The sequence below is a fragment of the Gasterosteus aculeatus genome, chromosome 6, assembly GCF_964276395.1.
Source record: "Gasterosteus aculeatus chromosome 6, fGasAcu3.hap1.1, whole genome shotgun sequence".
In the NCBI taxonomy this organism is placed as follows: Eukaryota; Metazoa; Chordata; class Actinopteri; order Perciformes; family Gasterosteidae; genus Gasterosteus; species Gasterosteus aculeatus.
In genome coordinates, this window is record NC_135693.1 from 13745421 (window position 1) to 13769026 (window position 23606).

General features: G+C 42.2%; 1 protein-coding gene across 3 annotated transcripts; it reads left to right on the forward strand.

The window, feature by feature from the left end:
* Positions 1 to 1757: 1757 nt before the first annotated feature.
* col17a1b (collagen, type XVII, alpha 1b) lies at positions 1758 to 23349 on the forward strand. Of its 3 annotated transcripts, none has more exons than XM_078104655.1 (55): positions 1758 to 1891; positions 3435 to 3499; positions 5520 to 5570; positions 5717 to 5824; positions 6902 to 7267; positions 7381 to 7437; positions 7541 to 7576; positions 7738 to 7788; positions 9228 to 9374; positions 9620 to 10294; positions 10512 to 10595; positions 10715 to 10780; positions 10874 to 11029; positions 11704 to 11796; positions 11886 to 11930; positions 12023 to 12166; positions 13408 to 13995; positions 14078 to 14128; positions 14217 to 14234; positions 14335 to 14361; positions 14455 to 14517; positions 14607 to 14711; positions 14825 to 14869; positions 15537 to 15572; positions 15719 to 15763; positions 15850 to 15885; positions 15980 to 16015; positions 16098 to 16151; positions 16613 to 16684; positions 16799 to 16825; positions 16930 to 16965; positions 17074 to 17109; positions 17206 to 17286; positions 17365 to 17400; positions 17483 to 17557; positions 17978 to 18049; positions 18171 to 18221; positions 18332 to 18388; positions 18479 to 18547; positions 18658 to 18684; positions 18811 to 18861; positions 18985 to 19071; positions 19184 to 19222; positions 19349 to 19465; positions 19549 to 19677; positions 19797 to 19907; positions 20047 to 20181; positions 20283 to 20393; positions 20516 to 20695; positions 21184 to 21327; positions 21415 to 21642; positions 21815 to 21979; positions 22086 to 22166; positions 22260 to 22343; positions 22430 to 23349. In XM_078104655.1, exons 2-55 carry the CDS (start codon positions 3445 to 3447, stop codon positions 22477 to 22479), a joined length of 5589 nt encoding a protein of 1862 aa, XP_077960781.1. In that variant the 5' UTR covers positions 1758 to 1891; positions 3435 to 3444; the 3' UTR covers positions 22480 to 23349. The 3 variants fall into 3 exon arrangements, with proteins under 3 accessions (XP_077960781.1, XP_077960780.1, XP_077960782.1); XM_078104654.1 differs by lacking the exon at positions 1758 to 1891 and adding an exon at positions 1996 to 2240; XM_078104656.1 differs by lacking the exons at positions 1758 to 1891; positions 3435 to 3499 and adding an exon at positions 2111 to 2240.
* The last annotated feature ends 257 nt before the right edge of the window (positions 23350 to 23606 follow it).

Here is a 23606-nt window from a genome sequence, read left to right on the forward strand (position 1 = left end):
GGTGTCTCAGTGGAGGAGCTGTGATTGTCCCGTGTAGTGTCACTTGATTTTGTTCAGCTGAAAGAGTGCTTTGTATTTCGGGTTAGTGGGTGAACTTGTTTTACTATAATGTTTCTTTTATGTCGTGCCAGTGCCTCATCAGCAAACACTTCCTTATCAACAAGCTCACATAATGGCGACATAATAATGAGCTTTAAAACAGAATTAGTCTACGAGGCTCTTTTCTACATAGGCAACTTTAGCTAATGAGGCAGGTTCTTGTACATGATATTTTCTTTCAGCGGTAAAATGCCTAAGAAATGTGTAAATAATTGAATTGCTGAAACCCACTGATGTGCAGTGAACACGGGACTGTTTAGACCCCATCTGCTCTTTACCACAGCTGACATTTTGACTTCTCACAGTGAAGCATAACAAGTAAAGCATGAACAAGACTGGAACAGATGAAATAGAACTCAGCCACAATAAACTTCTTTACACTTGTGAGAAAATCACCTGAAAAGGATTTAAAAATGAAATCCGTATGTCATTATCATCCAAATATCCTGGTAAATAAAATCAGATAAAATCCACTGTGGACTTGAGCTGCCATTCCCAAGACCACACACACACAGTGCTCCCCTTAAACGCATCATCTGCTGCTCTTTTGCCTACAAAGGTTTTACCAGCCTAACTGAGAACAAAGTGTGACATTCATTAAAGGATGAGTGTAAGCTTGTCTTTTGCGTCGGCCTGTTGATTTTTCCTGTATTATCTTTTATGTTAACAATAAATTAATGCAGGTCCCAGCATGTTTTTTCAAAACAGACTGAAAAAGCCTGTAACAGAGATTTCTCCGTGACCTAGAGTCAAGAATAAAAACAGTACAACATATCTATTCCATCAGTACCTGTCACGAAGCACAAGTGTGGGATACTTTCTGGTATGCGTAAGGAGAACTGGTTGGTTTCTTTACAACACTTCCACATGTCACGTTATCTCGATAAACCTTGAATGATCTAAGGCCTCTGCTTCTTTGCTATGCAACGCACTTCTTGTAAACCTAATTTGGGCACCTTCTTGTTTCAGAGATTTGATTAGCCCTTATGTGGTAAAGCTATTATGTTGGACAACGGCCCGAGAGTGTTACAGCACAAAAGGGCTGCGCAAAAACCAGTGCACTCCTTTTTTTTTTTTCTTCTTCTTCTCACCATCCTGGAATCTGTACTTTTAAACCAGCCCCTTTCCGTTAGATTTGGCATTATTCAAGCTCGCACATAGATGTGAGGGGAGCAGCTCCTCCTCCCTTACACTGTCCTTGGGGCCATTTGTTTTCCATCATTTGAGCAGCTTGAAGTCACGCTCGCTGTGAGTCATGCAGTGGGAGGATGTCTACACTGGGTGTGGTGGGCGAGGGATCTGAGTGGCGCTTGTGGCTGCCAGTAGAGAAATAAAGCGTCCAATTTGGCTAAAAACGGCATAAATGCGAATGAGTGGAGAGGGAACTTTCATTATGATCCTAGATGTAGTATTTTTAGTTTTGCATGCATGCCTTTTGCTCACTCTGTTCATGTGTGTGGTAGATTATTGTGTGTTTCTGTAGTAACACAAGGACTCGAGACATATAGACTAAATGTTCTTTCAACATCCAATGTGTGCACCAGATGTGTTCCAGCTGCAACAGCATGCTGCACACAACAGATCAGCAGACCCCAACATGGTTGCACGCCTGCAATCCATAAAAAGAGGGGGAAAAAAAGAGAAAAACCCCTCCCAAATCACTCCTTCCCATCCCACCCCCTCACAAAACTTCTTTTTTGTTGTTGTAAAAGTGGCCGCAGAAGCAGCAGAAGCAGCAGTAGAAAGTTGACCACTTTCCCTTTTTCACAGCCGACTATCCGTCTCTTCAGAGGTGAGTCAAGATAATTGGTTCCCTCAGGCGCTGTTTTTTATCTCCTTCTTCTTCTCATTATTAAATGCAGCTTTTGGTGCCGTCTACTACACCTGTCTGCCAAGCTTCATCGCTGATGGGCGCGGCTGGGGGACCTTTGCCCAAATCTCTCTGTTCTAACTCGCCTGGGAAAGTTTCGCGAAGAAAAAAAAAAAAAAAAACCCGCACAAAAGAACCGAAGGCTTAAAGACCGTCCCACCGCGGCGCGTCCGCTTCACATAAACGCGCTCTCCCTCCGCTGCACCCGAACGCTCCGTCCGTCCCGGCAGGAATCGGGCTTTGATTGTTTGTTTGTTCGAGCTGGCTGAAGGTACGGATTTTAACAACAATTACCTGGAGGCTTTTATTTTTCTATTGTTGTTATTTCCCCACCTGGCTGCTGCATCTCTGCACTAACTAATTGCTCTCTGATGGGCTGTCTCTCATTTTTTGGGGCTTTATAGTTATATGCTTTGTAGTGTGGAACAAAGTCCTATATTATCCTTTTTCAAAACAACTGAAAGTACTTCATGGCTACTCTGTAACGTCAAGTTGGTTTTGGGATCATTTTTCCTCCGGTGGTTTCCATAAAATGACTCTGTTATAGTGATCTCAGGATAGTTTTACATGTATTTTTGCAGTGCTATTTGCATCCCTCTAAATATATTGCAGACCTGACTAGCACGGACCTTGTGAGTGTGTGTGTGTGTGTGTGTGTGTGTGTGTGTGCTGCACAGATCAGTTGCAGGCTGTATTAGTGAGTAGGTACAAATCGTGATGAAGCAAAGCTCCCAGTAGATTTAGTGTTCAGAAATGTTGGTTTAATTAACTTTTAGCTTTTCTTAGAGCCGAAAGAAACTCACTTTAATGAATTTTGCACTTTATAGTCTTGATTTTGGTTTTAGTAGGAAATGGGAGAAATGCCAGATTTCTTTTAATGGGGTATTAAAGTGTGAAGTAAATGAAGCACATGCTGTTAAATGTCCGTGGCCTGCAGGGTGTGGTGAGAGGATGGTATTTCAATGCTGCTCTTTTGTTCCTTTGTTGGTCTTCAAGGGCATAATGTGAGTACAAAAATGCATTGAATTATATAAATGATGCTTTTTACGCTCTGGGGCCTTTAGTGTGTTTTCATTGTTCACGTGACACTTAAAAATCGAAAGTTATTCGTTTTGAAATACAGTAGAGGTCTACAGTCTAAATTTAATCAAAATCAGTAAAAGCAGAATGTTCGAGGGAAATTGGCTTCACTGAAACACCAGATTGTTTGTGACTTGTGATCATGTGACTGAGGACATTTTTTGGTCTTCAGCGGCATGAAATGTCGTATCGATGCATTAAACACAAGACACAAAAGAGCTGGTCTTTAACCCAAATAATTCTTGGAATAACAACTTGCATTTTGCCCTTTTCCCATAAAGTGTTAGCAAAAGTTCCATGTCCAAGGAATAAACCGACCTTTGACAACAGTTGGCTCATTAGATGCATGACTGTGGTCAACATTTTATCAACATCATCTCACCAGATAAAATGGGATGGACGAGTTAACGAGACAGATGGACTTCTCAGGAGGCCTGTCAGAGGAAAAGGGTGAGAACTCCGAATGTATTGATGATGTTTTTACAAAGCGTTCACCACGTCAACACAAGACAACGGGCCGGTTTCACACACAGCGCTAGATGAAGGCACCAGATGGGGGTGTTATAGCAATAGTTTCAGCAATCTACATCCATCTTCCAAAAACAATTCACACTTGTGGCGAGACGTATGAAAATATGACTTCTCATTTGAAAAGTTAATGACAGATCTGACACCCAAAACACAGACAGTCTCATTTTCTTGAGTGATGCTTTTGTCTCTCTTTTTTGGGGGCTTTACTGTCTCTAACATCATGGCATGCTTCACTGGTGTCAGTTTCCATTTCTGCTTCTCGCTATCAGGGCGTAAGTCCTCCTCCGCGTTTTCCTGAATGTAAAAGGGCAGCTCATCTCGGCCCAGTGACTTTTGACACGGAGAAAGGAAGCAGACGCCAAGGAACGCCTGATTACATTTCTAACGCTAACCGAGAAAAACATTTAATGCGCCCCTTGTTTTCCTCGTCTTCCTCTCTATTTGTCACTTTTAAAAGAAAGTTGAGTTTGTATCCCGTAAAACACTTTGATAAAACGTTTGATACCAAGTGCTTTACAGAAGTGTTAAAGGACCAAGGGGAAAACAAGCTTATACATAGTTGGAAAAAGTAAAGATGATGATGATTATGATGCACCGATTTGGCTTCTCCGGGACTTTGTTGGAGGTTGTTTCAAAGTCGAGGGACATTGACAAGGATAACATGACCAGCATTAGAATTTAACCTTGACTCTGAAACACATAAAAGTCCCTAAAAGCATGAAACTGAAATAGAATTTGTCTTATTTGTAAAAACTCAACAATCTGCCTCCTAGTAGAGGAAGGTGATGTATAAATATATTATATATATAGAGAGTTTTATGCTTCAAGACTCACACACGGACAGAAAAAAGGGTCAATAAAAGTAGAAATCTGAGCACGAAGAATCGCTTAATTTACGTTACGTAAATGATTTAGCTGCTATTTCACTCTTTGTCTTGTGATAACAATTAATTGATCCCCGTGATAACGGAGCAAACTGTCTGCAGATGAAGGCCGTTAGATCTGGCTGAAAGCTGAAAAAAGAATCAAAGCTCCCAGAAAAGCTGACTTGTAAAATATACTTGTATTTCACTGGCTTTTAGTTGTTTATAAATTTGACAATAACCTATTACGTCATCTGTATAATTCCTAACTAAAACTAGTTTAACATTTTACACACGGTAATCGTTCAGAAAGTTGGAAAGTTGGAACTTTTATTTGCTGCAATTAACGGCTTATGAAAAGCAGTGAATCACTAAAGTAAAGCGTAATTAAACAGCTCCAAGCCTTTGATGATAAGATCGACTTTTAAGTTGCCAGGTTGAGGAGAATCTCTCTTATCTTCTCCTATCAATGACTCACCCCGAGTCATGACTAGTCGAGTAAAGACTCAAAAGTGTTCAACTTTCTAACAAACCATAATAAGGTCATTTATAAGCATTAATAAGAGGCTACGCGTCAGGCCTAACAGCACCTAGAACTGAAACATTATTGACGATAAAGTGCAGCCTCTTGTTCCTTATTGCTTATATAAAGGTTCTGACAGTGATGATAATATTAATCCTTTTAGCATGCCATTGTGAATGTTAAAAACGTTGTAATGAATTGATTGTGGTTCAAGGAGGTCAGAGGTAAACGGTCCTCCTGAATGAAACAAAGAGTCAGAAAGACAAAGCAACTGTCCTGCTAGAGGAGGATAACAACCAACCTGGCAACCTAAAACATTTTTCTTTGAAGTTGTTAGTTTTTGTATTTAAACACAAACTATATTCCAAAATGCCACTGAAAGTTTAACTACAGCGCCACACCGAGGGTAAATCTGACAACACTGTGTCAGTCAAAGTCACATTATTTTAAGCTTTAAATCGTCACTATGCTTGTCACTCAACACTCGGTCAGAACTTAGCGATATCTCTCAGGGTAACACAGTAATACTTTTCTCTGTTTTTCATGTGCTCAGTCGTGCGAGAAACGGTAACCTCCACGTCCAGGCTGACTTCTCTACCACCAAGTGAGTTTGTCTCTTTCCTTCAGGAAACGCTCGCTCCAATCACAAACTAAATGCACGATACAATAATTATAGCCGAGGGCTTCTGCAGAAAGCAGCCGATGAGTAACGGCTTCTCCTTGTTTTGCTGTGTGTCTTCTCGTTGCTAGAGGGAACCAGTGGATCAAATCACAGGAACATGTCCAGCGGTGCTGGGGGGTTGGGCTTGGAGAAGAATGTCTTAACCCAAAACAGCAGTGGAACTTATTTCACTTCATGTGAGAGCAAATTTCCACACGTGATCCAAAAGTGGGAAGCTGCGGCTTTTTGTCTTTGGACGAGTTTTGAATGTTGTTGTGTTTTAACCCCTCCGGTTATGAGAAAGAGAAGTATCGATTTAGATTTTGTTTCGCATCAATTGCAGTTTTTTAAGAACTTCCAGTTCTTTGCCGCTTTAAGTTGACTGGTATCGCTGCAGTTTACATTTTCTGGACAAAATGTATGAAGAGCTTATAAACTATTTGGCTTTGTTAAAAGTCAATATTATTGTTATTAAAAATATTCAACAAAAGATGGGACATTTTCAGAGGTTTTACAAAGCCGTCAATCAATCAATCAGTGAATTAATTGAGAAAATAATACATTTAAAAATAGCTCCACCTCAACCAACTTACTTACTCGTCAACCAAAGCATCTGCATACTACGTCCACCACGATCTACAGCGTCCTGTGATTTCAGAGGGGAAGTGAAACTTAAAAAAATAAAAATCCTATTTATTAGTCAGGAACATACATGTAATATTAAATCACTTCCACTTACCTAAACAGTCTCATTGCACAGGAGCTCTGCTGAACATGCAACATATTAAAGGTTTCTGTAAGGATAAAGTTCTAAACATATGGTGGATACAGTTAAAATAATAAATAAACATTGAATTGGCTGTCAAAAGATCAGTGTTTACAGTCGTGATTCATATTGTGTACTAATGGAAATTCCTCTGCAAATCAATAACTATTCACAAACCTTAAGGATACTAGTTAATCTACAGTGATTGTGTACCTCATTTTGTAGATCTTTCCATCAAATTGCTAGAAAACTAGAACCAAACATGACTTGTGAAATACTGCATTACCTTTAATGTATATATTGTTGCTTAGTTTAATACATAATGTATTATACTCTCGTTGTTTGTTTTGTTTTATGTAATAATCAATGATAAAGTAGCTGCAGCTGTCAGATAATTATACTTTAATGTGACTCAGGCATATTCCTGTCCGTGTAGACATGATCAGGTTGCAGGAAATCCAAAATAATCTGGATGAATCACCCCCCCCTCCCCTTTCCTCCCCCCCAGCGACTGTAGGTGTGAACACCAGCAGCTACGGCTCCTCTTCAGGAGTCTACCTGGGAGGAGACTCCTCGGGAGGTGATGGAGGGGGGATCTTCATAGACGGAGAGGGGTACGGAAGCGCAGGAGGAGGAAGAGGCGGAGGAGGCGGCGGAGGAGGGGGAGGAGGAGGAGGAGGAGGAGGAGGAGGAGGAGGTGGAGGTGGAGCAGGCAGCAGAGGGGGAGGCAGTTATCTCGTCAGCTCGGTGTCAAAGGTCAGGTCCAGCTCGTCGGGTGGTGCCAGGAGAGCGCAGACCGCTGCCTCGTCAGGAGGCCTGTCGCCAGCTTCCCGGGAGAGGAAGAGCGTATCCGGCCGCTCGGGAGGTTACGACGGTGAGATCCTGCCATCACGAGAAGTTGGCATCGAGGGGAGCGTGCGAGGAAACGGGGTCGAGCACGAGGGCGCTGTTAATATCTCAATGTTGACTTCGTGCTTTCTTTTGTAGGAAGTTCCAGCGGCAATTCCTCCCCAGAGTTCACCCGTAAAGATTATGGAATCTATTGTAAGTTGGAGAGTCAGCTGTATGTGATTTTATACTTTGATGGGCGCAAAATATTTGTTCAGGTGTATCCTCACATGTCCGTCTGTGTGTTTTCTTTTCCCAGGCTCCAGTGGCACAAGAGGGAGGAGCGAAAGCAGAGGTATTCAACGTTATTATATTAAATTATTATTATTTCCGAACCATTTGACTGTGCATTGTCCCGGCTATTTTCTTATTAAATCAAGCTTTCTTCGTCTATTTTGAATGTGTATGATATATATATATATATATATATATATATATATTTTTTTTTTCTTCCAGAGAGCGAGATCAGAGCCAGATTACAAAGTGCCTCTCCCAGTGCCAGCAGATGTAAGACACATTCATCCATTGCCTATGTAATTCCTCACAAAGCAACAAAAGCATCTTTATTCGAGTGTATTCATTCAAAGTGCCACGTGGAGAGTGAAAGACTTTCTTTTTCTGCAGGGGTCACTTCAGAGCAGTGTGGCTCTTGAATTCCAATACTGTCAAATGCTTGTGCTCAACATTCCTTCTCTTCCACGCTGCTCACATGCAGGTTTACCTCCATGAAATCCCAATTAGTAACACATGTGCAGTTTCCCCCCGGACAGAATGTGCACAGTGCGTCGGCGCACAGCACAGCGTGAGAGTCAAACAATGAGGCCTTTTTTAGTTGTTTTGCATTGTGTTCGTGTGGGGAAGAAGTGGAGCGGCAGATTTGTGGAGGCAACAATAGAAAACATGAGTCACTCTTTGCAGCAGTTTGTCCGAACCACCCTTTCAAAGCGAAGCAGCGGCGAGGCAGAGCTTCACAGACGCTGATCGCTCCCCCTGCTGACGGCTGAAGGGCCTAACTGTTATTATTTTGTTCACATTTTTTAACAGATTATGTGCTACATTATCCGACCTCGACACAGCTGGGTCTCAGATTGCCGTACCGCTTAATGTGCAGAAGGAGGTTGAAGAAGTATTTACTACCTTTACTGTAGTAGAATAAAGCATGGTATGGAATTGGTACTTTAAACCTAGTCAAGTACAATTTTAAGGAACCATTACTTCCCATTTTATGCTTCTTCCTAGTTTAAGTTTGTATTTCAGGGGGAAATGTCTTTTTTTAGCGGGGCTATGATTTGAGCACACCCACCCAGACAATCCAAGAGCGAGGTTAGCAGAAAGTAGCAGGTAGTACAACAACTCTGCCTCACCTGTATAACTGGAGCTTCTCTCAACAATGCTTTGCTTTTTTTATTTAATCGTATTATTTTGCCTCATCATTCTATTGCTGTGCTGCTTGCAGAGCTGACAGCGTTTATCTGGGGCCGGCGAAATGTTGTATTGAAATCCAATGATGATGGAGGAAAATAAACGTAGCTTGAGTTATGCTAACTAGCTTAGCACATTTTAGCTATTGCCATTCGACCTCTGTTGAGCTTGATGTGATTTTGTGTGGTTTAAGCTACCTTCAGATCACACACACACACTAATAAATGAATGTATTACAATGGTTTAAGTATAATGTATGTATATACATTATACATATACAGTCGTGCTCAGGCTTAAAAGACTCAAAATACTAGTAGACTGAAGAAATTTAGGTAGGACCTATTGAAATGAAAGCAGAAAGATCTTTGTTACACAAGTTTTACTGCGTCTGTAGTCACGGCTCTCTGCCTAAGGTGTAGTTTGTCTCTTCAGTGAATATAATTGAGTAAAAAGTACAATATTTCACACCATTTATTGGAGGAGTTGTAGCATTAAGCGTTGTTCGTGCGCCTGATGTTTTGCAGGGACTGAGTTGGATGACGTGAAGAAGCTGCTGAAGGGACGCTCCTGCAGCGTCAGCCCCACCCGCTCCTCCAGCGCCTCCGTCACCCTCCCTGTCCCTAAAAAGGCCAGCGTGGAAACCAAGACCATCTCTGTGGCCTCTCAGTCGGGTATTTGACCGTACCAGAGTTTTTACCACTTTCACACGCTCTACATGCACAGATGCCTTGTCTCCCTCCTACAGATGTGTGGTTTTTAAATGGCCTCTCATGTGTTAGTATTACATCTGAGTGAAGCCTCAAATAGTTTTCCGCGGCGCAGATCAAATTATGTGCAATATATATCTCACCTCTCCCATCAATAGAGGTTAAACACACTTTGCATTGTGTTGATTAGTGTCTTTTCACCCCTGCAGGTTTGACCTCGTTTGGCTCTGGTGTGAGATCAGCCGGGTTCCAGACCATCGATACATCAGGCTTTTTTGATACTGGTCTGACATCTGAGCAGTTTGATTCTGGTGTAAAACCAGGCCACTATGATGTCACCCTGAAATCTGGGCAACATGATACTGGCGTTAAATCGGGCCACTATGGTGTTGGTCTGAAATCAGGCCAGTATGACACTGGTGTGAAGTCAGGACAATATGACACAAGTTTAAAATCAGGGCAGTATGACACCACTGTGAGATCAGCCCAGTATGATACTGGTGTAAGATCAGCCCAGTATGATACTGGTGTAAGATCAGCCCTGTATGATACAAGTGTAAGATCAGCCCAGTATGATACTGGTGTAAGATCAGCCCAGTATGATACTGGTGTAAGATCAGCCCAGTATGATACTGGTGTAAGATCAGCCCAGTATGATACTGGTGTGAGATCAGTCCAGTATGACACCAGTGTGAGATCAGGCCAGTATGACACGCTGGACGCTACACTTCCCACTTTCTCTTGGTCCACCACGACTCTGCCATCCGCCTCCACCACAGTGATTGCCGGCAACACCAGCAGCAGCTACGCGTACCAAGGAGGCACCAACAACATGGCCGGCGGGACGTCCCCGGTCGGCCTCACGTCTCCATCGTCCCTGTCAGGTGAGACCAAACCTTCCTTAAATAGTCATTTCTTACCTGCAGGTGAAATGCCGTCGTACCTGTAATGAAAGGGAGGTTGTAATGACATTTTTTACCTCTACTCGTGCTATAGTGCTTATGGCTTTTATTATTTTTATTCATTTTTATATTTTTCACGTGCAGCCTGTGTGTCTTATTTAGAACGGAATCAAATCAAAGCCCGCATTTTTGTTTACAGTTTACGGCTTCCAGAATAATCTGGCTTCCACTTCTCCCAGTGTGCTCACCACTAGTGGAGGCAACGTACATGCCACCGTTGGAGGTACGGCAGCAAGTTCTGAAAATATCGACTGTACCTCACATTCTACATGCTTGCATTCACATACAATACAAAATAGCTAACTTTCCTTTGTGAGTGTTTAACTGTGTTTGTACTGACAGGTTATGGCGTTCAGAAGAACTTGTCAAATGGCGGCGGTGGTGTGGTCAGCTCTGGCGTCTCTACAAGTAAGTCTGTTTTAATATAATCTGACAGTTGTATCACATTCGAAAACAATTCTCCAACTTGAATTATTCCTTACTTTTTTTTCTTGTTTTTAGCCACCAGATCCCAAGCTGATGATTCGTATAAGAAAGACTACAAGTTCCTGGTCTCTGACAAGGAGAACGCTCCAGTCAAGAGGGATGCAGAGATGCTCATTTTGGCTAAAGACAGCGGGAAGCATTTCACCAGCAGCAGCGTTCAGATGGGAGGAGGTGAGTCAGCTCCTTCCTGCACCGCCTCTGGAGAAACATTACATGGAGTTCCTCAACTGTTTTTTTTTTTTGCAGACAATTTTGCCACTTCCTCTGTAGGTTGTAAAGCATTTAGCATCATATTAACTGAACAACCATTGTGTTTTAAATAATAGCATCCCATGAAGACTTGATATTGGTCGCTTGGAGGCAGTTAGTAGACAGTCCTGATCCCATTATTAAACTGTCTCAGCATTGATCCAACATTTCTGTTTGCATGGACAACCTGATCATAATTCAAATAAACCTTTAGAGTTGTTCTAATGGTTAAATGTAACAGATCATTTTAATTAGAACAGACACTGAAATATTATCGTTATTACCTGTATGTATTTGTTGTGCAGCAAAAAACACGTTATATTTATTCTCTTTCATCGTTCCTCTTCCTTTTTAAGCTGAATACATTTGCTTGATTACTTATTTTCATTTTATTCCCATTTACTTGTTTGTCTTTGTTGATAAAACCCTCTCTGCGTTGTGAATTCATGTATCGTATCACAATAAATATTTAGTAATATTGTGTATTCTCTTGTTCTTAAATGGCTACGTACTTGCAACAAGGTTCTCCTTGTTAAAAACCACAATGAACAGTGCAATAAACGTACTGTTTTAAATAAATGCTTCTAATTTTACAGGGTCGATATCAGGAGATTCAATGATGAAAGAGAAGCTTATTTCAAGCTACAGTGAGACAATGCCACTGAAGACAGAGAAAGGCAACTCCTACTGTGAGTAGTTATTATAAACATCCCAAAACCAAAAGTGCTTTAATTCCAGAAATAGATAATACATGTTTTTTTTTTTAATTCTTTCTCAGATGGTTCATCTGGAGTTGTAATGAAAGACAAAGCCACCTATGCAGGTATTTTTGACATCACATGTGCATGTTTACTTTAATGAGGAATATTTTAGTGTTTGAAAGCCAGGATTTTACACTCTGATCTCCGTCTTCAGAGATTCACAAGGAGAACGGCATCTTCGGAGGGGGAGGACTGTGCTGCTGCTCCGACGCCTGTTGCTCTTGGTGGAAATGGCTGCTGGGTCTCCTCCTCCTCTCCCTGCTCCTGCTGGGGCTCCTGTTTGGGCTCATTGCACTGGGTGAGTCTGTCTTATACGACATTCCGACATTTGATAGAGGACAATAAAAAATCTCCCCGAAGAAAAGCCCTTCTGAGCCGCTGGGATACTCTGTGGAGCTGCTCCCGGGAGGGACGGCTTCCAAACAATAAAATGCGTGTTTCAGCTTTTACAAGCTGGTGAGCAATATTTCACTGTGCTGCTAAGAGCTGTGGGACAGTAAATGTACTCCCCTGCCTGGAAATGTGATCTGTGGGTACTGTCCCACTGCCATAAAGTCAATCTGGCATTCTCAGCAGAGCAGCTGCCGAAATGGTTTCTGGATGAAATCAGAGTCTGGCTGTTTGTTTTCCTGCAGCAGGAGACTTGTTGTTGTGAATTTTTCCTAAAAAAGTGAACCATTTGCTACCTCTGATCTGAGGTATTCTTGTACTTTTACTTTTTTTACTTTTAAGTATTAGCTGCTACTAGCTGCTGACTCCATAGCGATGTATTTTCTAGTTGGCAGTTGTCAAATTTGAGTGTTACTCAAAGATGAGTGTAGATGACTACCATTCAAAGACCGGCTTACACATTTGGTAGTAAGCTACAAGATCATTTCTGTCCGTTAATTACCACAGTGAGGTAAACATTAAGCTACTATAAGTCACGAGGAACATTTACTATCTATTTATATATACCTGTATATGTTTGGAGTCAGAAAATGTTAGCCTTTTATCTTTATTATTTCTGTTTTTTTAGACAAACCGTTTTATTAATATAATTGTTATATGCTTAAGTTATATTGTTATGATTTTTAATATTATGTTGTTCACCACCCAATTCCAAAAGATCTCATTTCTGTGTTGACTGTCCTTTCTACAGGCTACCTGTAAATTTAGTTGATGGGTTCGCTTATTTCGATTGGAAAGAAGTTTCTTCCCTGATGAACATTTAGTTTGTTAATGCAATGCTGTTCAATACTATAAAAACCTTTATTTTTTTCTTCACAAACTGAAAACACGCTGCTTTACATGGAAGTGAAAGTTAAATGAATAATCATTCCTCTTACCATGAAATAAGACACATGCAAACTTTAATTTTCAGAAGTCAAAGGGAGAGAAGGCTTCACCCCCGAATACATTCATAACCTGTGGAATATATATATATATATATATATATATAATTTATTACAGATTGACAATATTTTATTTTCACCACCTAGGCATGTGGATGTGGTCCTTGTACGTCTGTCTCACCAAATGTTGACCACTCTTTCTCAGCTGAAGACGTGAGATCGCTGAAGAATCGAGTGTCTACGCTGGAGGCCGAGTCCTCGGTGGCTGCCGCTCGTACAAGCCGGTTCTCCGCTTCCTCCAATGACATCAACACCTTCGGGGCAGCCGGAGCCGGAGGTGCCGCGCACTCTGACAACGTGCTGCACGTCAACGCTGGAGGTGGAGGCTCAACCTCCAAAACTCGAATCGGCATTGCAGCCGGGGCTGCCGGCTCGTCTGCCGGAAACGGCGTCGACGTCATCGTCGGAGCCGGTTCCGCTGGCAACGGTGGGGCCGGCGGGTCCATCGGGGGCGGTGCTGCAGGCGGCGGTACCAGCTTTAGTGGCAGTTCAGGCAGCAGTGGCAGTACTGGTACCAGTTCCAGCAGAAGTTCTGGCAGTTTTGCCAGTTCTGGCAGTTCTGGCAGTTCTGGCAGTTCTGGCGGTGCTGGCGGTGCTGCCAGTGCTGGCGGCACCAGCTTCAGTGCCACTGATCTGGGGACGGGAGTAAGCAGAGGACAAATAGACGCTGCCGCTCTTCAGATGACAATCCAGCAGATGTTGAGAAGTGAAATGAATTCACAGTCATACAGAGGTACTGCACATGTGTGCTGACTCTATGAATGTGCAACACACACACGCACAGAATTTCATTAAAGTGGATTTTTCTATCTCAGCTTTTATAACGTCATCGGTGCAGGGAGAGCGAGGACTGCCTGGACCTAAAGGTGAAATTAAAATACCTATTTCATAAAATCTAAACCTAAAACCATAAAAAAAACCACAATAATTTACATGTTTTGTTTTTCTTTTCAGGGGACTCTGGATTTAAAGGTCAGAAAAAAAATCACCTGGTGTACCTGAAATTTAGTTGGACTGTTGCAATCTACTGTGGACTGACTTCATGATCAAATGTATGTTTTACTTCTCACAGGAGATTCTGGTTTCCCTGGACTTCCAGGTGAGCAATGATGACATGTCCATTGAGTCAATAGCTTTTTTTTTTGCCATTGCATCATAATGTAATTTTACTGCCTGTGACCTTTGACCTCAGGTGCTCCGGGTGCAACTGGACGTGCCGGCCCTGAAGGTCCAAAAGGACAGAAAGGAAGCCAAGGTGCAGAGAGAGCTTGCGTTGAAACTAAATCCTGAAAGTTCACTGTTTTAGGTGCAAATAGTGAATGATTTTATCTTGTGTGAGATCAGGTGATCACGGACTGGACGGCGCACCGGGCGTCAGGGGTCGCGAGGGTCCTGCTGGCTCCAGAGGTGAACCAGGACCTTCAGGCTTTGGATCGAAAGGTGAAAGAGGTATGACTCAGACTCTCAGCATCAACACAGTAATTGTGTGTATCAGAAAACACTAATGGGTCCCAGTTCCTCTTAAGTGTGTCACTGCAGTATCTCATGTTTGTTTCATGCAGGAGCCCCCGGGGATCCTGGGCCCGTCGGCCCGACTGGACAAAAAGGTGCGATCATTTTTACATTTCTCATTGTTACTTAAAAATCTAGTTGTTTGTTGCGTTTTTCATTTATTTTAGTCTTTAATTTCATCCTCAATGGAATCATAGGATCCATCACAGTCGCTAAATTAAGTCAAAGAGATTTAAACTACATGTTAACATAAAATGAATAGAAACAATAATGAAAAAAAAGACAACTAAGCAAATTGAGTCATTGTAAATAAAATAAGTACAACCACATATACATTTATTTTTTATTTTACTTGCTGACAAAAGATGCACTGGAACATTTCATTACCTCATTGTGTGTGAACACCATGCGGCAGCAGGTGGCGGCAAAGCCTCCATATTGTTCTGTGAAGAGCAAAAACAAGCTCTACCTCGAGGTGGACACAGTAGTTAGGAAGGTTTTTTATCTTCATTTACTGTATTGGAATTACTCATATTTTTGATAACATTAGTTACATTAACAGTTAAAATATATAATCAATTAATGTATAGATAGAGTATTCAATAGAGTATAAAAACCAAACAAATGTGATTTCTTTGAATTCTTCAGGATAATTAGGCCTTTGTAGAATGTTATTTCTAGTTAATAGTCCAACATTAGATCATTAAACGCTCTTATACAACATAGTTTTTCCTTTCTAATGATTATTATTCTATGATCCAGGTGTTCCTGGAGTTCATGGTCTTTCTGGAGCTCCAGGTCAGTTTCTTCCAGCCAAGATTTATCTAGAGCATTACAGTGACTATAGAAACAGCATCTGAGTTCAATTAAATTTACCAACTGAAACTACTGTTTGACTGAAGCCTTTGTATTTTAAATGAGCCATTTTGTCAAACGTCAACTAGGTATCCAGGGCTTCCGTGGCGAGGCAGGGGAACCTGGACCTAAAGGTTGGTCACGTGGACCTTCTTCAGTGGAAAAACACATGGAAATTCATTCAGTTACATCCAATAATGTCACTAACTTTGCCCCTCAGGTGACAGAGGCCCTGCCGGACTTCAAGGACTTAAAGGTTTGTACTACGTCTGTTTGTACTACGTCTTGTTTCTCATCACCTGTGAGGTCGGTGAATGTTCCTAACTGTATTTTATCCACGTTCTTCTCAGGTGAAACCGGTGACACAGGTCTCCGCGGTGTCAAAGGTCGGTAAAGCTTTGTAAAGCTGCACAATCAGCATGTTATAAACTTTATTCAGTTTTATTAAACAGTTGCGTTACTTCTCAGGTGATTCTGGGCAGCACGGGGCGGCAGGAGAGAGAGGACCCAAAGGGTCCATCGGTGAGTCACAGAGGCTCCAGCCTCTGACGATAATAATAATAATAAGAGTAAGAATTATCAAGTATTGTGCTCAGCTTAGTACAAAGACAACGAGCAGGAGAGAACAGCTAGACGCTCTCTGTCCAAACACATTTCACCCACCAATTAACAGATCATATCTGGTTTGTTTAATCCAAACAACAACAAAAAACATGGTTACAGTTAACTTATTTATGGGCGGTTGACAACTTCTTGACTGGAATCAGATACTTCCTTGAACTGGTTGCCTGGAAAACAAACCGCTGTCTTTTTAAACAACATTTCCCTTTAATGTTAATGTTGATGTTGATTGAAATAAAGGATCAAGAGGTAAACGAGTCATCATACAACCTTTAAAAATACATGTATATAAATATTAATTTGATATGCACAAGGACATTATATTTTAAATATCACTCAAAGGCGTCATTTTTGACCCTCAGGGGACACTGGACCTGCTGGGCCACCCGGACTCAGAGGTCCTACTGGGCCTCCTGGAGATGCATCACTTCTAGGTAAACTGAACATGACCTTCGTGAAACTGGCTCTGCAGCTATTTCAGCGTTATAATAAGTGGATGTTATGATAATCTATATCCATGATACCCCCCCCCCCCCCCACCCCACCAGGAGTCTCTGGGTTCCAAGGACCACCAGGTACAACTTTTCTATCCATCCCAAATTCTAGATTTCTTATTGATGATCGGACACAATCATTTGAATCCGGTCAACACAACAACGTACATGTGTCCTGCTTTTAGGGATACCGGGGAGTCCAGGAAGACCGGGCCCTAAAGGTACATCTGCTTTTAACTTTAGCTTTCTTCAGGGCCGTCTGCTGCGGACAGCGATTGCTGCCTACAATATCTAGAGTAGTATTAATCTGTGCGTCTTGTGTGTTTTAGGGGAAACAGGTGAACCAGGAAGGGTCATCAATGCAGGTAACCGATCAGGATAAAAAACGTTTTATTTGACCTTATTTCTGATTAGATTATATTTTTGAAAATATCTAAATATCCTTTTTATTTATTTTCCAGCTGGCTCCACGTCTTTCGGCATTCCGGGACCACCGGGGCCTGCTGGCCCTCCCGGTCCCGCGGGTCCTCAAGGAATATCAGGTCTGACCCTTGACATCTGCATTCTGCACGTCTTGCAATTCAGCCCTGCGATACAAACTTTGTGATTAACCTCCTCAGGTCCCGTTGGCCCCGCTGGTCCGCGCGGCCTAACTGGTAGGTCACCCAAAGGATACATTGTTAGATCAGATTTGTTGACATCAGCGTCCCATCAATGCTGCTTTGTTTGTTTTCACAGGGGTTAAAGGTGACAGGGGATCCAGAGGAGAGCAGGGAGAACAAGCAATAAGTGTGAGAACAAGTGAAAGCTCAAGTAAGTACCCTCTTTGTTTTTAATGGTTTTCTTTAAGTCATGTGCTAAGCATTGATGTATACTGATGCCTTACTTAAGTAAAAGTACAAATAAAACACAAATTTATAATCTTAAATAAAAGTGTACTTTAATAATTTTAACTAAAAAAAACATTGATTATATTATTGGTGGTTGTTTTCTCAGATAATTCATTGATTCTTTGGTTTGTAGAAAACAGTGAGAAGCCCAAAGTGAATCAGTTTATTGACAGTTTATTGCAAATGTCCACTTGTGCTGCTTTAACTCACTACTAGCATTTAATATGATCCTATAGCAGTAATCTTTAAGGTGATTTACTTCATTTTCAGCCTTGTTTGTCCGTCTCTGCAGACAAGAAAACTGTTCCTCACTTAAAAACATGTGTGTCTGTTTGCGCCGTAGGGCAGTTCAGTGCCAGTGGAGGTTCAGGACAACCCGGCCCACCCGGCCCACCGGGTCAACCTGGACGTCCAGGTAAATAAAACCCAGCATGCTTTGTTGCAGCATTATCAAAGACAACATATTTAATGGTGGACGAATTACCACAGCGTTCTTCAAATTATGTTCCTGACTGTTTTAAATATGTTTATATTAGGGGATTCGAGACAAGGACCCCCAGGACCACCTGGGCCTCCAGGTCCTACAGGCAAGTATTCAAGCTCCTAAATCCACTGTTTCAAATACGGATGTTGGATCACATGGTGTTTTTGGTACTATGTAAATTTCATCCATTGTTTATAACTTCATATGTTTTAGGATATGGAAGACCTGGACCTAAAGGAGACAAAGGAGATGCAGGCTTTGCATCCAGTGGTATGATGTGCTGGTTGCTGAATTCAAACTTGAGATGATTGTGGGTTTTATTCGTTGTTAGCAGTAACAGAAACACTGTGCCTACTACAGGAAATCTATATACTGGACAACCGGGACCACCCGGACCCCCTGGACCTTATGGGCCCAAAGGATCAACAGGTGATCAATCAACTTTTGTGATGTACTCATATTGTCAGCTTCATTCAAAGAAACATACTCGTGTGTAATCTTTGTAATACTCAATAATAACATCCCGACCGTTATTTTAGGAAGTCCTGGACCAAGAGGTTACCAAGGTAAGTGTATCTCATATATGAATCACTCACTCTTTCACCAAGTGATCAAATTATTCCCATTAAATAATTTGCTTCAACAAAAACAGTATATACACAAAAATAACAGTTGCATCATGTGCGTATCAGGTGAACCAGGCCAACCAGGTGTGCCCGGTACCCCTGGAAGCTCTGAGAGAGGTCAGCATCCAAACACATGTTACACAAGATCCCATTAGAATTGTATTAGAGAGCCACACTTAAAAGCCGTCGTGCAGGTGTGATACACGGTGACTCTGTGTTTCTTCATTTTATGACTTACAGTGTCGACTTACAGCGCAGGAAACGGGATCCCTGGACCACCGGGTCCACCGGGACGTCCTGGACTTCCTGGGCCACAAGGAATTAAAGGTACCAGTGCATGAAAACTTCAGAATGCTGTCAATGTTTCATTGTCTGTAGTTCAGAGTAAATTCTGTGTGCGTCACATGACAGGGGAGCTTATGTTCTTTCTATTTCTAAGGGGACACAGGAGCTCCTGGCTTTTCTGGCTCTTCAAGAGGTACAGGAAATGATCAAGTCTAACGTCAAGTTTTTTTAAAATCTTGAATGAAGCATGAATAGTTTCCGGTAGCTTTACATGGTTATATTTCTTTCTGGAGGTTTACTATCTTATTTTTTTTCCCAGGCTCCATCTCAGTCACCTCAGGGCCTCCCGGCCCGGCAGGTCCTCCGGGTCCTCCTGGCCCCACGGGCTCCTTTTCAACTTCTAGTGAGATGCGTCTGTACATCAGTGACTATCTAAGTAAGAGTTTTTCTGAAACAAATGCTCACAGGCTGTCAGAGGTGCAGAACAGAGACTGAACCAGTTTTATATGTTCTTTGCAGGTAGAAGCAGACAGTCTAGTATCCCCGGACCTCCAGGTCCACCTGGACTTCCAGGAACCCCAGGAACCCCAGGAACCTTCTCAGGCTCTATCGATGACATCGCCACTCGTGTCATTGCATATCTACAACGTAAGCCTGTGCTTCTCCCCAGAAATGACACTAATAAATGACAGTTGGAGGCATGTTTACGGATGGCGCGGAATCGTAGCAGATCGGTTGCCACCAATAACTGAGTTCTCCTTTTTTAGGTTCTGGCTCAGGCTCCAGCATTGGTCGTCAGGGTCTTCCAGGACCACCTGGTCCACCTGGACCCGGCTCTGGGTCCCTGACGGTCAGCGGTCTCATTATGATGCTTCAGAGTAAGTACGAGTCAGGTGTTATGTGATCCCCAGAGCACTCTACTGTTTCTGTAAACCCTTCAACATTACCTCATTTGACCGTGAAGACCGAGAAGCGGGATCTCCCCACAACTATATCTCTTTGCCTTGGTATGTCTAGGAGACGATGTGAGGAGATATCTATCCGGACCACCAGGGCCACAAGGACCACCGGGACCACCCGGCCAATCAGGTGGCATTTCAAGCAGTTACAATATCGAGGAGATAGCCACATACGTCTTTAATACGATGAGAGGTAGGTAACAGAAAAGCAATAAACCTGCCAGTGATACTTGTACTTCATCTATTAGTCAATCATGCAATCAATCAACCTGCTTTTATTGTCATTTTTTTTAGAAAGAGGGATTGCAAGAGGTCCGCCCGGACCGCCCGGTCCTGCTGGGCCTGCTGGTGCCGGGGGCTCTGGCTTCACTACCGCTACGATTGACTATACCGCACTGATGAGAAGTGAGTCACAGTGTTTTACATTTACAAATAGCGTATTGTTGTTGAACAGTTAGTCACTCGCTCATCATCTGAAAACAAAAAAGTGTAAACGTTTAAGCTTGTTGCGTCTTCGTATTTCTTAGATTCAGACTTCCGCTCTTGGATTAATTCGGCGGTACAACACGGCCCTCCTGGTTCGCCTGGTGTCCCGGGGCAACCTGGCCCCCCTGGTCCTCAGGGGCCAGCAGGAGTCTCCACTTCCACTGTGGTTGGGTCGGGAGGTCGTGGCTACAGTTTGGAGGAAATTCAGCGTTACCTGCAGAGTGAGTCCGATTGAATTAACTGATTTATTTAATCCATCAAATAATCTTTATTACACTGTATACAGTACAGTTTAAATGGTAACACTGATTACATTATATGTATAAATATATCAATTAACATAAATTCATAGTACCCTCAATTTAAATTATAGCATTGATTACACTGAGCAGAGGAAGAAAATACTAATCTAGTTGAAACATAAACTGTATCATAGATTGCCTCCCTGAGATGATATTCATTGAAAACAGGATAAAAAATGTATACAGAATCAAAAGAGACTTGAGTTCCTCTCTACATCACTGCAGCCAGGATGTTAAGTTCTTCTTTAATGTAATACACCAAGACAGCCGTGCATGTAAGCATCATTTTATGCAGGGTAAGATTGAGTTACAGACGTGTTCAATCAACTCTTTTTTTTATTGTCCATTCCTGATCTTGTTTACAACGACATTAGCATGACAATAACACTGAGTTGAATGTTTCTCAGGTTCTGGTTTCCGAGGTATTGCCGGCCCTCCTGGTCCTCAGGGTCCACAGGGACCTCAGGGTCCACCAGGCAGTTACAGTGGACTGATTTCCTATGATGGAAATCGGGAGCGTCTTCGCGCCGAAGTTCAAGAGTACCTGACCAGTGAGCTCCAAACGTCCCACGCAGACAGATTGAAGACGCGCGAGCGTGGACAAGTGCAGAAATCACCGATAAACTTTTATCTTTCAGGTGACGTTGTCCGTCGTTCCATCATTGGACCCCCGGGTTCTCCAGGGCCGAGGGGTCAGAAGGGAGAACAAGGAGAGCCGGGCTACACCCAGGGCTACGCCCAGAGCCAGAGCTACGCCGCGAGTGACCCTAGATACGGCTCTGAGCGCCGCAGTGCCGACATCAGCAGGCTCGCTGAGAACCTGGATTACTCCAGCGTCGCCATAAAAGTCACAGACTACATCAAGAGTGAGTCGGCACCCGCTCAGATCTCAGACGTTGCCAAAAAACAACCATAAATTTGTTTAGGAATCAAATGAGAGGAGCCTTGTTGCCGTCTCCTGAGCTTTGAAGAGCAGAGCTCCTCTGATGATGACTGATGCTGTCTCTTCAGCACTTTGATATATGTTCCCTTGTCTAGATCAAGGCCTGCTGCAGGAGTATCTGGTTGAGGGCCCTTTGAGGGCGAATGTGAGAGCAATCCAAGGCCCTCCCGGTCCACCTGGCCCCGCCGGACCTCCCGGTCAGAGCCGCGTCATCGGTTCCTATGGCAACGTCACGGCTGACCTCATGGCGTTCTTCAGAAGTGAGGATACGGAGACTTGCGTTACAACTTAGCAGCAATAAAAAATGCGACTCATGTAAGGGTAGTTGATAAATGTTCGTCACAACAGAATGATGTGCTTTTGCAGCGTACGGCACCATCTCCGGACCTCCAGGGGGCCCTGGACCAAAGGGTGACAGAGGGTACCCGGGACCCAGAGGAGAAAAGGGTACACGTACACAGAGCAGATGAGACACAGCGTATTTTTTTTGACGTGATTAAGAATATCAAGACTGAAATTTTCTTGTGCTCGTGCTTGCAGGTGACCCCGGGCACCCAGGTTTGGCGGGACTACCGGGGGCCTACACTGTCCAAATTCCACACCGGGTGCAGAAAAGGGATGCAGGTAACTGAAGGCTGACGCGGTAAAATCACATGAAAACAAAATAAAAGACGTCTAAATGGGATTTTTTTTTTTTCATCCATCCATAGGTGGTAAAGTCGTTGGTCGTCGCCACCGTCGTCACGCCAACGGTGGCTAAGCATACTGCTGGATCAAGTCAGATTCATTTTTAGTCAACTTTTTTTAACGTGTTTAACTGTAGCAACGCAAGTAGTTGAATAGCTTCTAATTGTTGCCAGCTGTAGAAAAATCACCTGATAATTTAATAAAATAAAGGGGGTTAAAATGTAATTTGTTTAAAGGGCTAGACTAGAGGCATGGATTAAGCTGCTGGCCGGTGTCGTCACACAGACTTGATTATTTTAGACGGGTGTATAATGTTTACTTTTCTAATCAAGCTTGCAATCCAACTTCCTTTGCAAGTGCACCTTTGTTTAAGAGGGTATCTATCATTAAGCAATACATAGTAGTGGTAGTTTAAGTATTTTAATTGCACTTTGCCTCTTTTCGCAACACTCATGTAAATTGAGTTACTGGTGTACGTTTGTTTTTTTATGTGTGTTAAATGGTAAATCAAGGAAACCCTCCAACATTTCATGAAATACTTAAATATTGGCAGATTATCCATATAAATCTAGCCATTTTTTATCTATTCACCCTGAATAAATTATAAAACAATTTACATTAGTAAATACATAAAGGAATGCATCATTACCATAATCATTTGTGCAGCAAGCGGACTTTGCTACAGTAAATATTGCTGTAGTGAAGACTAATGATTTACTTTAGTTTGTTGGTAAAATAAACACAATTGTTTGCATCGTTGAAAAAGATCGGACTGTATATTTTTGTATGAGAACGCACTGAAATTGATATATTTTCTTTAAACCAGTAAGTGTTGAAAAGATTCAATCATAAAATGTTCCCATATCATGTTTATCGTAATTCACTAATTAATTCATCTGATCAATATATTTGAAGAAAAATAAATCTATTTTTGGACTTGGGAGTCTTGATGTTCACTTGAGGTGTTTCCAGACATTTAAACGGCCAAACAGTCAATATTTTATTTACAACTAAAGAAAAGTCACTTTAAATACATTTGATCTGACGTCAAAAGAATGTTAAATGTGGTAGAATGAAAACTTATCCAAATATTGTTAACTTAAGCAAATAAAAAATATATGTGAAAACTATGGGGCATTTGGTGTAATCTCCAAATAACTCCAATTAAAGCCCAGCATTCATGACAAAGCAATAGCCAAT

Bases quoted from the DNA above. Each gene is read 5' to 3' on its own strand.
- col17a1b (XM_078104655.1), top strand. From the start codon at position 3,445: ATGGACGAGTTAACGAGACAGATGGACTTCTCAGGAGGCCTGTCAGAG. The intron at 7,789-9,227 runs GTAAGACACATT...GATGTTTTGCAG, and splicing joins CTCTCCCAGTGCCAGCAGAT to GGACTGAGTTGGATGACGTG. The intron at 19,072-19,183 runs GTACCAGTGCAT...TCTATTTCTAAG, and splicing joins TGGGCCACAAGGAATTAAAG to GGGACACAGGAGCTCCTGGC.